The sequence below is a fragment of the Panulirus ornatus genome, chromosome 17 (genome assembly GCF_036320965.1).
Source record: "Panulirus ornatus isolate Po-2019 chromosome 17, ASM3632096v1, whole genome shotgun sequence".
Lineage (NCBI taxonomy): Eukaryota > Metazoa > Arthropoda > Malacostraca > Decapoda > Palinuridae > Panulirus > Panulirus ornatus.
The window spans coordinates 16,493,185-16,505,343 of NC_092240.1; the positions used below are offsets into that span (position 1 = coordinate 16,493,185).

General features: G+C 40.8%; 2 protein-coding genes across 4 annotated transcripts in view; one reads left to right on the forward strand and one right to left on the reverse strand.

Annotated features, from left to right (window-relative positions):
• Positions 1-12,159, reverse strand: part of LOC139754581 (regucalcin-like) — a 549,227-nt gene that overhangs the window by 163,681 nt on the left and 373,387 nt on the right. The window lies entirely within an intron of this gene.
• The window catches only part of TM9SF3 (transmembrane 9 superfamily protein member 3), a 55,077-nt gene that overhangs the window by 13,463 nt on the left and 29,455 nt on the right, over positions 1-12,159 (forward strand). Inside the window, exons 2-4 of the mRNA XM_071672693.1 lie at positions 3,805-4,000; positions 5,653-5,775; positions 10,010-10,248. Of these exons, the coding sequence (XP_071528794.1) occupies positions 3,805-4,000; positions 5,653-5,775; positions 10,010-10,248 (558 nt within the window). The remainder of the gene's footprint in view (positions 1-3,804; positions 4,001-5,652; positions 5,776-10,009; positions 10,249-12,159) is intronic.

The window sequence follows — 12,159 nt, forward strand, 5'->3', positions numbered from 1 at the left end:
AGGTTTGCGGCAGGGGTGTGTGATGTCTCCATGGTTGTTTAATTTGTTTATGGATGGGGTTGTTAGGGAGGTGCATGCAAGAGTTTTGGAAAGAGGGGCAAGTATGCAGTCTGTTATGGATGAGAGAGCTTGGGAAGTGAGTCAGTTGTTGTTTGCTGATGATACAGCGCTGGTGGCTGATTCATGTGAGAAACTGCAGAAGCTGGTGACTGAGTTTGGTAAAGTGTGTGAAAGAAGAAAGTTAAGAGTGAATGTGAATAAGAGCAAGGTATTTAGGTACAGTAGGGTTGAGGGTCAAGTCAATTGGGAGGTAAGTTTGAATGGAGAAAAACTGGAGGAAGTAAAGTGTTTTAGATATCTGGGAGTGGATCTGGCAGCAGATGGAAGCGGAAGTGAATCATGGGGGGGGGGGTGAAAATTCTGGGAGCCTTGAAGAATGTTTGGAAGTCGAGAACATTATCTCGGAAAGCAAAAATGGGTATGTTTGAAGGAATAGTAGTTCCAACAATGTTGTATGGTTGCGAGGCGTGGGCTATGGATAGAGTTGTGCAGAGGAGGGTGGATGTGCTGGAAATGAGATGTTTGAGGACAATATGTGGCGTGAGGTGGTTTGGTTGAGTAAGCAATGTAAGTGTGAGAGAGATGTTTGGAAATAAAAAGAGTGTGGTTGAGAGAGCAGAAGAGGGTGTTTTAAAATGGTTTGGGCACATGGAGAGAATGAGTGAGGAAAGATTGACCAAGAGGATATATGTGTCGGAGGTGGAGGGAACGAGGAGAAGTGGGAGACCAAATTGGAGGTGGAAAGATGGAGTGAAAAAGATTTTGAGTGATCGGAGCCTGAACATGCAGGAGGGTGAAAGGCGTGCAAGGAATAGAGTGAATTGGAACGATGTGGTATACCTGGGTCAACATGCTGTCAGTGGGTTGAACCAGGGCTTATGAAGCGTCTGGGGCAAACCATGGAAAGTTGTGTGGGGCCTGGATGTGGAAAGGGAGCTCAGCTAGAGACTGAGTGTGAACGAATGGGGCCTTTGTTGTCTTTTCCTAGCGCTACCTCGCACACATGAGGGGGGAGGGGGATGTTATTCCATGTGTGGCGAAGTGGCGATGGGAATAGATAAAGGCAGACAGTATGAATTATGCACATGTGTATATATGTATATGTCTGTGTGTGTATATACATGTGTACATTGAGATGTATAGGTATGTATATTTGCGCGTGTGGACGTGTATGTATATATATGTGTATGTGGGTGGGTTGGGCCATTCTTTCGTCTGTTTCCTTGCGCTACCTCACTAACGCGGGAGACAGCGACAAAGCAAAATGAATAAATAAATATTATACTTCGTCGCTGTCTCCCACGATAGCAAGGTATCGCAAGGAAACAGACGAAAGAATGGCCCAGCCCACCCACATACACTTGCATATGCATACACGTCCACACATGCACATAGACATACCTATACATTTCAACGTATACACGTGTATATATATATATATATATATATATATATATATATATATATATATATATACAGACATATACATATATACACGTACATAATTCATGCTTGCTGCCTTTATTCATTCCCGTCACCACCCCGCCTAACATAAAATGACAACCCCCGCACGCGCGCAAGGTAGCGCCAGGAAAAGACAATAAAGGCCACATTCGTTCACACTCAGTCTCTAGCTGTCTTATATAATGCACTGAAACCACAGCTCCCTTTCCACTTTCAGGCCTCACAAAACTTTCCATGGTTTACCCCAGACGCTTCACATGTCCTGGTTCAATCCATTGACAGCACATGGACCCCGGTATACCACATCCTTCCAATTCACTCTATTCCTTGCACGCCTGTCACCCTACTGCTTGTTCAGGCCCTGATTGCTCAAAATCCTTTTCACTCCATCTTTTCACTTCCAATTTGGTCTCCCACTTCTCCTTGTTCCCTCCACCTCTGACACATATATCCTCTTTGTCAATCTTTCCTATTTCATTCTCTCCATGTGACCGAACCATTTCAATACACCCTCTTGTGCTCTCTGAACCACACTAGAACTTTCTCCCACTCCCCCACCCTATGATTCACCTCTGCTTCCATGGTTCCATCCGATTCCAAATCCACTCCCAGATATGTAAAACATTTCACTTCCTCCAGATTTTCTCCATTCAAACTTACCTCCCAATTGACTTGTCCCTCAACCGCACTGTACCCAATAACCTTGCTCTTTTTCACATTTACTCTCAGCTTTCTTCTTTCACACACTTTACCAAACTCAGTCACTAACTTCTGCAGTTTCTCACCCGAATCAGCCACCAGCACTGTATTATCGGCGAACAACAACTGACTCACTTCCCAAGCCCTCTCATCCACAACAGACTGTATACTTACCCCTCCCTCCAAAACTCTTGCATTCACCTCCCTAACAACCCCATCCCTAAACAAATTACACAACCATGGAGACATCACACACCCCTGCCGCAAACTGACATTCACTGAGAACCAATCACTTTCCTCTCTTCTTACTCGTACACATGCCTTACATCTTTGAATAAAACTTTGCACTGCTTCTAACAACTTGCCTCCCACACCATATACTCTTAATACCTTCCACAGAGCATCTCTATCAACTCCATCATATGCCTTCTCCAGATCCATAAATGCTACATACAAATCCATTTGTTTTTCTAAGTATTTTTCGCATACATCCTTCAAAGCAAACACCTGATCCACATCCTCTACCACTTCTGAATCTACACTGCTCTTCCCCAAGCTGATGCTCTGTACATGCCTTTACCCTCTCAATCAGTACCCTCTCATATAATTTCCCAGGAATACTCGGCAAACTTATACCTCTGTAATTTGAACACTCACCTTTATCTCCTTTGCCTTTGTACAGTGGCACTATGCATGCATTCCACGAATCATCAGGCACTTCACCATTAGCCATATATATATTGAATATCCTCACCAACTAGTCAACAGCACAGTCACCCTCTTTTTTAATTAATTCCTCTGCAATACCATCCAAACCCGCCGCCTTGCCTGCTTTCATCTTCTGCAAAGCTTTCACTACCTTTTTTCTGCTTACCAAACCATTCTCCCTGACCCTCTCACTTCGCACACCACCTAGACCCAAACACCTTATATCTGCCACTCTATCATCTAACACATTCAAAATATCTTCAAAATACTCACTCCATGAGTAACTTTTTGGGATCGTCTGAATTTTTTTTAGTGCCCAAGTGTATTATGGAATTACCTTCTGTAGGTCAGTACACAAAAAATACCTACAATGAACAGAAATTAAGTGACATTGAAGATAATTCACAGCTTCTAAGTGAAGTTGTGTGAGGTCACATTGGTATAATGTTAGTTTTTGCATTATGTATCATTAGGTTGAGTTTTTACATTATTTAACTGATATTTTCCAAGATCTTCATATTCCTTTCACTTCAGTAATTTATTATTGCAGGTTGAGTTTTTGCATTATTTAACCCCACATTTTCCTTGATCTTCATGATCCTCTCCTTTTTAGCGTGTGTTTGGTTTATAAGAAAAATACTGATTCTGTTGGTGTGATCTGTCTTTCATTTCATAATACCACCCAGAATTTAATTTCATTTATATGTGCGTAAGATACCTAACTATACTATGATTTAGTAGTACTTTTAACATTATCCTTATAGACATTCTGTGCTGTTGGAAAGATATTCTCTAGATGTATGATCTCCTGCTGTGTTTGAAAAACATTGTCTTCTTTGAAGTAAGTTATTTATAAACTTATTTATCTTTCAGTATAAGGATTTCGAAGAGGTAGTATTATGGATGAACACAGTGGGACCATACCACAATCGACAAGAGACATATTCCTATTTCTCGCTGCCATTTTGTGTGGGTCCCAAAGGAAAGATATCCCATTATCATGAGACTTTAGGAGAGGCATTGCAGGGGGTTGAGCTTGAATTTTCTGGTCTGGACATAGACTTCAAAAGTGAGTTTAACTTCATTGATTTATATAGTATTGTTTATTATATAATAAGATATTTTATAGTGTACTGAATATAAAAAGTATGATACATATGTTTAAGGATTGATTATTGTTTATGTTTGCCTTCTTTGGAAGCACAGAATTACAAAAACATACCTCAGTAATCTTTGCAGAATGATTGATAGGCCTTAACTACCTCAGAGGTGTTTGGAGAGGTTGACAAAGAGGATGTATGTGTCAGAAGTGGAGGGGACAAGGTGAAGGGGGGACCAAAGTGGAGATGGAAGGATGGGGTGAAAAGGATTTTTAGCAAAGAGGATGTATGAGTCAGAGGCAGAGGGGACAAGGAGAAGGGGGAGACCAAGTTGGAGATGTAAGGATGAAGTGAAAAAGATTTTAAGTGCTAAGGGCATGAACAAGCAGGAGGGCGAAAGACATACAAGGGATAGAGTGAATTGGAGTGATGTGATGCACACTGGACATCATGTAGTCAGTGGACTGAACCAGGACATATGAGGAACCTGTGCATATGTATAAGCTGGGAAAACCACAGAAATATCTTTGGGGTTTGGTTGTGAATGGTGGCTATGGTTTCGGTGCAATACACATGACAGCTATAGAATGGATGTGAGTGAATGAGGCTTTACTTTACCTGTTCTTGTCACTTCCTCACTATTGCAGGAAGTGATGAGCAGGCTTGAAAAGAAATTTATATATATATATATAGATAGCCCCAGGAAAACAGACAAAAAGGCCACATTAGTTCACACTCAGTCTGTAGCTGTCTTGTGTAATGCACCGAAACTACAGCTCCCTATCCACATCCAGGGCCCACAAAGCTTTTCATGTTGTACCCCAGATGCTTCACATGTCCTGGTTCAGTCTATTGACAGCACGTTGACTCTGGTATACCTCATTGTTCCAATTCACTCTATTCCTTACACACCTCTCATCCTCCTGTTTGTTCAGGCTATGATCGATCAAAATCTTTTTCACTTCATCCTTCCACCTTCAGTTTGGTCTCCCGCTTCTCCTTGTTCCCTCCACCTCTGACACATATATCCTCTTTGTCAATCTTTCCTCGCTCATTCTCTCCATATGACCAAACCTTTTCAACATACCCTCTTCTGCTCTCTCAACCACACACTTTTTATTTCCACACATCTCTCTTACCCTTTCATTATTTACTTGATCAAACCACCTCACACCACATATTGTCCTCAAGCATTTTATTTCCAACACATCCACCCTCCTCCGAACAACCAATCTATAGCTCATATAACATTGTTGGAACTACTATTCCTTCAAACATACCCATTTTTGCCCTCCAAGATAACGTTCTCCCCTTCCTCACATAGAAAGGAATTATTGCAAACAGTTACTTTTTATTCCTTGCCGTGGTGCTTTTAGAAAAAGGTAGTGAATAAGGAGTTATAGTTAGAGAGGGAAGATGAATTAACTTTTTTTTTAGCTTGACATAAAAGTTGTTATTCTTTTTTACCAGAGTACTTCAGGTGGTTATGTCCTTTAGAGGAATTCAGTTATGTGAATTAATGTTTTAGTATGTGGATTTTTGCATGATATGGGAATTAATGATTTAGCACATAGATAATTGCATATGTATATTGATAAGAATTTGCATTTGTCTATTTCAGCTGATGTTGCAAAGACTCCATACTGTGAGGTTGAGCTGAATGAGGTTCGCTTAAAAACATTTGTGTATGCGGTGAAGAACCATTACTGGTACCAGATGTATATTGATGACTTGCCTATTTGGGGTATGTGCTTATGAATGTTTTTGGTGTACAGCAAAAATTTTGGCTTTACAAATTTTTCTGTAATTATGCTGCTCTTGTTAACTGAAGGTAACCTTAAGTGAAATAGAATGATCAAAGCCTTTCTATGAAATATGGTTTTGGAAACACCTTTTGAAGTGAAGAATGGCATGATGAATTTATTACTGCAAAGACTTAATCTGAGTTGTAATGGTGTTGAGGCATATATCGTTTGAAATATGCTTGATCCAACTTTAAGCTGGTTGTTCTTAATATTTGATGACAAGTTTGGGGGGTTGAGGTCCTGTTTACATTCAGGAATGTGTGGAATGAGGATAAGTCATGGTGTTTGAAAATATATCATTCCCAACAGTGTTGTGTGGATGGGAAAGAAAGGAAGATGGACATACTGGCAGTAAAATTCCTGGGGACGCTGTGTGGTGTGATGCAGGTAGATTGCATAAGGAATGACAGTGTAAGAGAGTATGGTAGTGAGTGGAGTATGATTGAGAAAACTGACTAGAGTGTGCTGAAATGGTTTGGAGAGGAAAAGGATGAACAAGACTGCTATGATCACCCCAAATAGGGAAGTGACTTCGATTACAAGTAATTGAATACCCTTTGTCTCACTTCCATGAGCAATGGGGTCTAGACCAGTCACATCCCATCAGGCTCACATTACCAGTAGCTAGCATTTTACAGAACCTAACTGTCAAACGTGGAGGTATATGAACATGAATATAGTGCATACGAAGGTGCACTTTCATAAAACACATAACACCCTCCAACAGCCAGGAATTGAACCCAGGACCTTTGCGTGGTAGTCGGGGATGCTAACCGCTTGGCTGTGATTGCCCCTAATAGGGAAATGATTTCGATTACAAGTAATCGAATACATTTCGTCTCACATCCTTAAGCAACTGGGTCTAGACCAGTCACATCCCATCATCCTCACAGTACCAGTAGCTAGCATTTTACAGAACCTAACTGTCAAGTGCAGAGGTGTAGGAACACAAATATAGTGCATATGAATGCACTTGGGAAATTGTGTTTCATTTTCCTGTGGGAGCAGCTGAGTGAGTGTCTCAGCAGCTTTGATGCATGAGACCAGGCTTTAGTGATTGATTTAAATGCAAAGATGAGTAATGTGGCAGTTTAGGGTATAATTGATGTACATGGGGTATTCAGTGTTGTGAATGGAAATGGTGAAGAGCTTGTGGATTTGTGTGCTGAAAAAAGACTGGTGATTGGGAATATCTCTTTTAGAAAGAGATATTCATAAGTATATGTATGTAAGTAGGAGAGATGGTCAAAGGGCATTATTCGATTATATGTTAATTGATAGGCATGTAGAAGAAAGACTTTTGGATGTTAATGTGCTGAGAGGGGCAGCTGGAAGGATATCTGATCACTGACTTGTGGAGGCAAAGGTGAAGATTTGTAGAGGTTTTCAGAAAAGAAGAGAGAATGTTGGGGAGAAGAGAGTAAGTGGGCTTGGAAAGATGCATGAAGAAATACCAAGAGAGATTTAGTCTAGAATGGCAAAAGGTGAGAGCATATGACATGAGGGGAGTGGATGAGGAATGGGATGTATTTAGTGAAGCAGTGATGGCATGTGCAGGACATGCATATAGCATGAGAAAGGTGGAAGGTAGGCAGATTAGAAAGGTTAGTGAGTGGTGGAATGAAAAAGTAAAGTTGTTAGTGAAAGAGAAAAGAGGCATTTAGACAATACTTACAGGGAAGGAGTGCAAATGTCTGGGAGATGTATAGAGAAAGTGGCAGTAGGTCAAGAGGAAGGTGCAAGAATTGAAAAAAAGGGCAAATGAGAATTGGAGTTACAGTACCATTAAACTTTAGGGAAAATAAAAAGATGTTTTGGAAGGAGGTAGATAATGTGCGTAAGACAAGAGAACTTATGGAAAACGAAACATTGAAGGGGGCAAGGGGGAAGTGATAATAGGTTAGTGATGGAGTGAGTATTTTGAAGGTTTGTTGAATATGTTTGATGATAGGGTGGCAGATGTAGGGTGTTTTGGTTGGGATGGTGTTCAAGGTGAGAGAGTCAGGGAGAGTGGTTTGACGAAGAGAGAAGAGGTGGTGAAAGCCTTGTGGAAGATGAAATCCAGCAAAGCAGGGGGATTGGATGGCATTGAATTTGAATTTATTAAGAAATGGGGTGGCTGTGTTGTTGATTGGTTGTTAAGTATATTCAGTGTATGTATGGATCATGGTGAAGTGCCTGAGGATTGGCGGAATGCATGTATAGTACCATTGTACAAAGGCAAAGGGAATAAAGATGAGTGTTCAAATTACAGAGGTATAAGTTTGTTGAGTATTCCTGGAAAATTGTGTGGAATGGTATTGACTGAGAGGGTGAAGCTAAGTACAGAGCATCAGATTTGGGAGGAGCAGTGTGGTTTCAAAAGTGGTAGAAGATGTGTAGATTAGATGTTTACTATACCCTCAGACAATCCCATTTTCATCCACATAGATAACAACCTTTTCTTTCTACACATATCTCAGTGGTCCAAGAACTTATTTCCACTTCTGTGGTTCTATTCACTGCTGTGTCCATTCCCAGGTATTTAAAACACTTCACTTCCTCCAAATTTTGTCCCTAACTAGTCTGTCCCTTTGCCCTGTTAAACCTCACTTTGCTTTCAACTTCCTCCTTTCATACACTTGCCCAAACTCAGACACTTACTTCTACCATTTCTCTCGTGAATGTGCCACCAGTGCTGCAGCATTAGCAAACAACTGACTCGCTTCCCAGGCTTCCTGCACATTATTAGAGTTATGACAGAATATACCTGGTAAGTTGTTTGCAAGAGTGGTGAATGGGAGGGTAGTGACAGGCACAGAGCGTCAGATTGGGAGGAGCACTGTGGTACCATGTTTGGTTGAGGATATGTGGCTCAAGTGTTTGAAGAATTTTTGTGAGAAATAATCAGAAACAGAAGCATTTGTTTGTGGCATTTATAGATCTGGAGAAAGCATATAATGTAGTTGATAGAGAGGCTTAATGAAAGTTGTTATGGATGTATGGTTTGGGAGGAAAGCTATTGGAGGCAGTAAGGAGTTTTGATAAAATGAGTAATGCATATGTGCAAGTAGGTAGAAAGGAGGAAAATGGTTCCAGGTGAAGGTGGGTCTGCAGTAGGGATGTGTGATGTCACCATGGCTGTTTAACCAGTTTATGTTTGGGGTGGAAAAGGAAATGAATGTGAAGAATTTCAGGAGAGAGCTAGGGGAGGCTTGGGAGGTGAGTCAGTCATTGTTTTCTGATGACATAACCCTAGTTGCAGATTCAAGTGAGAAACTGCAGAAGTTGGTATGTGTGGTTAAGAGTGTTGTGAAACGAGATAGTTGAGAGTAATTAAGAATAATTGTAAAGTTATTAGGTTTAACAGTGGAGATAGACAGGTTAGTTGGGGTGTGAGTTAGAATTGAGAAAAATAGACAGGTTAGTTGGGGGTGTGAGTTAGAATTGAGAAAACTTAGAGGAAGGGAAGCATTTTGGATGTCTTGGAGTAGACATGGCATTGAATGGAATGTTGGGAGCTGAAGTGATTTATAGGGTGGATGAGGTAGAAAAGGTTTTCGGTACATTAAGGAATGTGTTGAGAGGTTCACTGTCTGGTAGAACAAAATAGGACATGTTTGATGTTATAGTAGTCTTGATGATGTATAGAATTGAAGTGTTACCTGTAGATGAGAATGTATGGAAGAGGATGAATGTTTTGAATATGAAATATTTTAGGATAGTGTGTGGTGTAAGAAGGATTGATCAAGTAAGGAATGATAGAGCAAGGGAGAGGTATGGTAATAAGCTGAAATGGTTTGGATATATGGAGAGTGAATTATGGGATAAGGAAAAGGGGGAGACCATATTGGAGTTATAAGGGTGGATTGGATAAGATTTTGAGTGCCTAGGGCTTGAACATGCACAGGAGTATAAGGTGTACATGAGATAAAGGAAATTAGAATGATATGGTATACAGGGGGCAATGTGATGTCAGCAGAGTGAACCAGGGCATGATGACATTAATGATGTGATGTAATCATTCCTGCCATTGTTCTTTGGTGCCATACTAGTTTATAGTTTCAAAGCTACTTGAAAGCCATTCATGCTTGTCCTTGTATTCATTGTAAATATTTGTTTGTGCATGCAGTGAAGAGAGCATAGTCACATTGCCTACTGCTTCTTTTTGTAATATGTTAACGATAATTTCAGGCATTGTTGGAGAAGTAGATGAAGCCAATGATGTATATTATATTTGGACTCATAAGAAATTTGATCTTGGTTACAATGGAAACCAGATTGTGGATGTTAACCTGACCTCTGAAGCAAGACAGAAGCTTGAACTGGGAGCGAAGATCAAGTTTACCTATGAAGCAAACTGGAAAAAATCTAATGTGAAGTTTGAAGACAGGTTTGACAAATATTTGGATCCAAACTTCTTCCAGCACCGGGTAGGTTTTCTATAGATTGACCTTTTTTGATTTTATAAGACTTAATTCTTTATTTTATGTTTCTGTTTATGTCACTGCTTTTAAAGACAAAAATGGGTATGTTTGTTGATATTGTAATCTTGTTGGTATTGTATAAATGCAAGGCATGGGCCTTAGATTAAACTGTAGAGAAGAGGGTGGATGTGTTTGAAAGGAAATGTTCGAGGACCATATGTGGTGTAAGAAGGATTGATTGAACATGAAATAATATGGTAAGAGAGAGGTGTAGCAGTAAGAGGAGTAAGTGTTTAAGAGAGCAGAAAGAAACAAGGTAAGAGAGAGGTGTGGTAGTAAAAGGAGTAAGTATTTAAGAGAGCTGAAGAGGGTATCCTGCAATGATATAGACATATGGAAAGGATGACTGAGAGGATATACATGTTAAAAGTGGAGGGAATGAGGAAAAGGGGGAAATGTGGGAGTAGGTGGAGGGATGAAGTGAAAGATGCTCTGATTGCTTAGGCTCTGAACTTGCAGGAGGGTGTGAGGTGTGCATGTGGTAGAGCAAATTGGAGTGATGTGGTATACAGAGAACTACATGATGTCGATGGACTGAACCAGGGCATATAAAGTGGTTAAGGAAACCATGGAAAGGTCTGTGGGACCTGGTTGTTGATAGGGGCTGTGGTTTTGGTCTATTATACATGACATCTAAAGAGTGGAAATGAATGAGTAAGGTAATTTCTTTGCTCTACGTGCTACCTTGCTCACTTGGGGAATTGCGTACGTAGGACCCCTGCATTATTGAAGGGTTGTGCTTTTGAGAAATATCTGTATTGCGGATTTTCATAATGCAAATCAGTTTCACATGTTCTCCCATGTCTTAAGATGTGTGTGTATGGAAATCTTTTGGTCAAGGTCAACACGTAATAAAAAACATATTTTTTTTTTTGCCGCTGTCTTCCGCGTTTGCGAGGTAGCGCAAGGAAACAGACGAAAGAAATGGCCCAACCCACCCCCATACACATGTATATACATACGTCCACACACGCAAATATACATACCTACACATCTTTCCATGGTTTACCCCAGATGCTTCACATGCCCTGATTCAATCCACTGACAGCACGTCAACCCTTGCCTTGCATGTCTATTCCTTGCCCTCCTTTCACCCTCCTGCATGTTCAGGCCCCGATCACACAAAATCTTTTTCACTCCATCTTTCCACCTCCAATTTGGTCTCCCTCTTCTCCTCGTTCCCTCCACCTCCGACACATATATCCTCTTGGTCAATCTTTCCTCACTCATTCTCTCCATGTGCCCAAACCATTTCAAAACACCCTCTTCTGCTCTCTCAACCACACTCTTTTTATTTCCACACATCTCTCTTACCCTTACGTTACTTACTCGATCAAACCACCTCACACCACACATTGTCCTCAAACATCTCATTTCCAGCACATCCATCCTCCTGCGCACAACTCTATCCATAGCACACGCCTCGCAACCATACAACATTGTTGGAACCACTATTCCTTCAAACATACCCATTTTTGCTTTCCGAGATAATGTTCTCGACTTCCACACATTCTTCAAGGCTCCCAGGATTTTCGCCCCCTCCCTCACCCTATGATCCACTTCCGCTTCCATGGTTCCATCTGCTGCCAGATCCACTCCCAGATATCTAAAACACTTTACTTCCTCCAGTTTTTCTCCATTCAAACTTACCTCCCAATTGACTTGACCCTCAACCCTACTGTACCTAATAACCTTGCTCTTATTCACATTTACTCTTAACTTTCTTCTTTCACACACTTTACCAAACTCAGTCACCAGCTTCTGCAGTTTCTCACATGAATCAGCCACCAGCGCTGTATCATCAGCGAACAACAACTGACTCACTTCCCAAGCTCTCTCATCCCCAACAGACTTCAT